This window comes from Galeopterus variegatus, unplaced genomic scaffold (genome assembly GCF_000696425.1).
Source record: "Galeopterus variegatus unplaced genomic scaffold, G_variegatus-3.0.2 Scaffold2158, whole genome shotgun sequence".
Classification (NCBI taxonomy): Eukaryota; Metazoa; Chordata; class Mammalia; order Dermoptera; family Cynocephalidae; genus Galeopterus; species Galeopterus variegatus.
The window spans coordinates 299,446-303,782 of NW_007728269.1; the positions used below are offsets into that span (position 1 = coordinate 299,446).

The window sequence follows — 4,337 nt, forward strand, 5'->3', positions numbered from 1 at the left end:
ACACACACACACACACACACACACACACGCGCGCGCAGCACAGCCATCGCTGCAAGCCACATGGGAGCCAGAACAAAATGCAAACATCTCGTCCCTCATTTAACAGCTGCCGTTTAGGATCTGCTGTTTTAAACCTGCGTCGCTCATTAAAGAGAGACATCTGCGTCAAGGGCCGTCGGCAACACTTCGCCTTTCCTTTCTGTCCCAGCTAACCCCTGCCCAGCAGCAGCTGCTGGCGGGAGAACAGGAGAAAACTGCAGGCACCTCTCTGCGACTCGTGCTTCTCCGTCTTGCCCTGGTAGTCGAAGCCCACAGCGCTCTTGTCCACTTTGTCTTTGTCAATGCCATACTTGCCACCAAAGCCTCTGGAGTAATCTAAAAACAAGAGAAGTGCTATTTAAAAACCAGGAACAAAATCAACAGATGTGCCATGGTCTTAGCAGTGGATTTATCACTCAATTTAAAAAAAACAAAAAATCTTTTAGGCTCAGTGTGAGATCACTAAGATGGGTAATATTTAAACGTGCTATTGATGTGTAATACTACAAACATAAAGAGTGGCAGATACAGCAGGCTAATTACAGTAGCAGGCAGCACCAGTTCATGAGAAGGCTCTTGATAAAAGGCTGAGCCGCAGCAGTGAGGCGTTAAGAGGTCCGTCTGCTTCACAACCGAAGTAAGCAGCGTGTGCCAGGAGGGCTGTCAAGGACACGGGACGCGTACAGAGCATCTTCCAGAAGCATCAGTTCTACTACAGCCAAGTTGTTTAACATGTTTTTTTTTTGACACGAAAGCATGAATCTCTCATGGACCCACCACTGGCTCAGAATGCAGAGACCAAGTCCTGGGAGAGGGATCCTGGGGCATCGGAGCAGCACAGGCACCGTGGCCTGTGCCCCAGACTGCCCAGAGGCGTGTGCTGATGCTTCCCCAGAGTCTGCATGGCACGGGGCCCAGCAGCAGGTCCTGATGAGCACTGCGCACACTGGCCAAGGGGGACTAAGCAAAGTGAGAGCAAACTAACCCTATACAGCAGGCAGGGGCTGCAAACTCCAGAGCCAAGAAAGGGGTCTGGCTGGCTGGTGGGCAGGCCAGGTGTGCTTTCCTCAAGGAAATGTCAAGGCCGCATGGCCAGATCTTCCAGTAGTGGTTTTTCTTATTGTTTTTATTTTAAAGAGATCTTTTTTTTAAAATATTCATGCTCTCAGTTTTCAAATGTTGACAATTATTTTTAAAAATTTAAATGTGCAGACCAAACAAAACAGGTGCTGACATCTGCACCAGGTCGCTGAATCTACACAACCTTCATGAACACCCTCATGGGGAAGGCCCTGTGAGTTTACAGGGCAAAGGCAACAACCAGTACTGCCTCTAGGACAACTTGGCCTTACCTGTCAAAATTATTTTTTTCTTTTGTTTGGTGGCTGGCTGGTACATGGATCCAAACCCTTGACCCTGGCACTACAAGGCAGCACCAATCAACTGGCCTAACTGGTCAGCCAAAACTCTGAATTCTATATCCTTTGACCTAGCAATTCCATTTCCAGAAATTAATTATTTTGAATGATCACTCATGTGCATAAGATACAGATACAAGAATATTCACTGCTGGCTGGCTGGTTAGCTCAGCTGGTTAGAGCACAGTGTTATAATACCAAGGGTTCCGATCCCCACACCAGTTAGTCGCCAAAAAAAAAAAAAAGAAAGAAAGAAAAATTCACTGCAATTTATAACACCAAGAAACTGGAAATAACCTAAATTCTACATTCAAAAGAGGAATGGTTAAATAGACGATGGACTCTTCACACAATGGTGGACTGAGCTGCCACTGAAAATATGGCCAGTCCACGTACACTGACGTGAAAAGCACACCGTAACACCTGAAGGTAAAAACATATACACAACACCACCCGCTCGGGTGGGGGAGAAGCCACACCTCTCTGTGACTCGTGCTTCTCTGTCTTGCCCTGGTAGTCGAAGCCCACGGCGCTCTTGTCCACGCGGTCAGCCTGCACGCCGTACTTGCCGCCGAAACCACTCGAGTAGTCTAAGAAGATGGCACAGTCAGCATGTGAGCCTGATGACAAACTAGTTGTCACTTTTGTTAAACTAAGCCAAATAAAACTGTGTAGGGGCCGCGACTCACAAGAAGACGCACGCACGTCTTACAACGCACAGCAAGCCACCCGCTGCTGCACGGGGCTGGGCACACTGCACAGCACCAGGCCGTGCGCTCCAGTCCCTGTCCACTGTTGCAGACGCTGCTCTCCCACTGGCAGACATGAAGCTATGTGCCCACATTAACAATCACCTGTGTGGTAAAGGCTGGAGTGTAAAGCAAGGCGCGCAGCTGAAAGCTTTACAGGTGAGACCTGCTCCTCCACCAGCCCCTGCCCCTTCACTCCACCCATGGACTGAGAGCTCACTCCAGGATTACATGACACACAAGTGGCAAAATTAAACAAACTTGCAAAAACACATTGAGTACTTTAAGGAAGCGATATGTTTCCGTCTCTAACAAAAGGCTTCAGAGACTAGTGTGACGTAATGAAGGTTAATTGCCACCATGCTTAAAGCCACATGTGTACAGTGAAAGCAAGAAATTAACAACTCCGGTCTCTATTCTTTTGGGAGGGGGCGGGGGGTTAGTTTTTTGCCAAGTCAGCTAACTTCTCCAAGAGCAGTGCTGCTCAGAGGAAGGGCGGGTGACTTCACTGTAAGGTGGGAGGCAACGCAGTGACACCAGATGCCAGGGCTTCTCATGGCTGCATCACGGGGATCATGTCTGTCAAAAATATCCAGACGACCCAGAAACTTGAAGGAGAGAGCAAAGTTCTCCCTGTGGAAACAGCCCACCCACCCCAAGGAACAGGCTTCACGTGACTGTGATGCACCCGTCAAAGCCAGGCCGATGGTGGGGCTGCATGGGCTCCTGTCTGCATCTTCTAAGTCTCACCTTTCTGGGAGGCGTGCTTCTCGGTCTTGCCTTGGTACTCAAAGCCCACAGCAGACTGCAATTACCAACAAGAAAAACAAAGGCAAATGCTTTTTAAAATGCCTCCAAAACAATCTGAATTCACAATATATAAAAAGACTCTGAATTCATGATACATATGAAATTTTAAAACACATGAACCATGTTATTTTTCGACCTTTGGTTTCCTAAGCCAAGTGCAGGTGAAATTAATACCAAAATCTCTAATGTTTTGAATTCACACACCATAAAACATTCCACAAAGTCCCAGGAACTGCAGGGCCAAGCTGCATCTGTGGTGATCTGCCCCCAGCACCCTGCTGCAGAGCGTGCTCAGCTGATTTATTTCGCCCACAGAACACCAGTCTGGAACAACTCCCCATGCCACACATCAGGCTGCTTTTCAAATAAGCCACACTGAGAACACAGTATCAACAACAACTGCAGTGGCTGCTACAGCTCATGTCCCACAAGTCCCACCCCATGCGGGGCCCCCGAGCACATGCCACCTGAGCCATGTCGGACGCAGCCCCATGAGACAGGCATTATCCTTGTCCACGTTTTCCAGACACGTAAATTTGGAACTATGGCTAATAAGTCACAAAGCCAGAATGCAGACTGCTGTCCAAAATCCAGGCTCTTGACTGCTACACTATAAAACACAGGACTTGACGGCCCTGAGGCCGAGAACCAGAACAGGCTCAGGCCCAGGACTGCCAATATCTTCACACTAACCCGCAGCCCTGGAACAGGACATACGCATCACGCTCCGCAGTGCGGGCTCTGAACAGTGCCTTTTGCAGTGACGTCCAAGCAGGAAGATGAGTGCACTGGTCCCTGCTGGCACATTCTTGGACAAATCTAAGGCTGTCCAGTACTGGGGGCCCTTAGGGAAGAGTGACCCGGCCCATGTGATGAGCAGAAGGCAACACAGGGGTTTCCACAGCAAACGGTGAAGGCCTTCGCACTTCCCGTTCTTCCCCCATCAGCCTGTCCTCTCAGAGCATCCTGGGAGGGGATAGGCCCCGCGAGTCCTTGGGCCTGGACGCCGTCCCTGCAGTAACTCAGAGCAGGAATGCACCTGTACATTCCCGTGCATAGCCCAAAGGACAGACCTGGCGGGCGCATGGCAGTATCGAAGGTAGCGCTGATCTCCGGGGAGCGCCCCCTTGCCCCGCCCTACCTCGGCCCTGCGTCCCATCACTCACCTGATCAACTCTGTCCATCTGGACCCCAAACTTGCCTCCAAAACCCCGGACTGAGTCAACCTGCGAGCAGTGCTTGGAAAGTTTTGACTGATATTCATGGCCGACAGCTGACTGGAACAAGGTCCAAAAACAAAGTATTACATACCCAGCCACAG

At 49.9% G+C, this 4,337-nt stretch overlaps 1 protein-coding gene across 2 annotated transcripts in view; it reads right to left on the reverse strand.

The window, feature by feature from the left end:
* Nucleotides 1-4,337, reverse strand: part of CTTN (cortactin) — a 33,102-nt gene that overhangs the window by 17,718 nt on the left and 11,047 nt on the right. For both annotated transcript variants that reach the window (XM_008580782.1, XM_008580781.1), the window contains exons 5-8: nucleotides 4,183-4,293; nucleotides 2,957-3,011; nucleotides 1,937-2,047; nucleotides 265-375 (exon numbers count right to left, since the gene is read on the reverse strand). In XM_008580782.1, coding sequence (XP_008579004.1) covers nucleotides 265-375; nucleotides 1,937-2,047; nucleotides 2,957-3,011; nucleotides 4,183-4,293 — 388 coding nt within the window. The remainder of the gene's footprint in view (nucleotides 1-264; nucleotides 376-1,936; nucleotides 2,048-2,956; nucleotides 3,012-4,182; nucleotides 4,294-4,337) is intronic.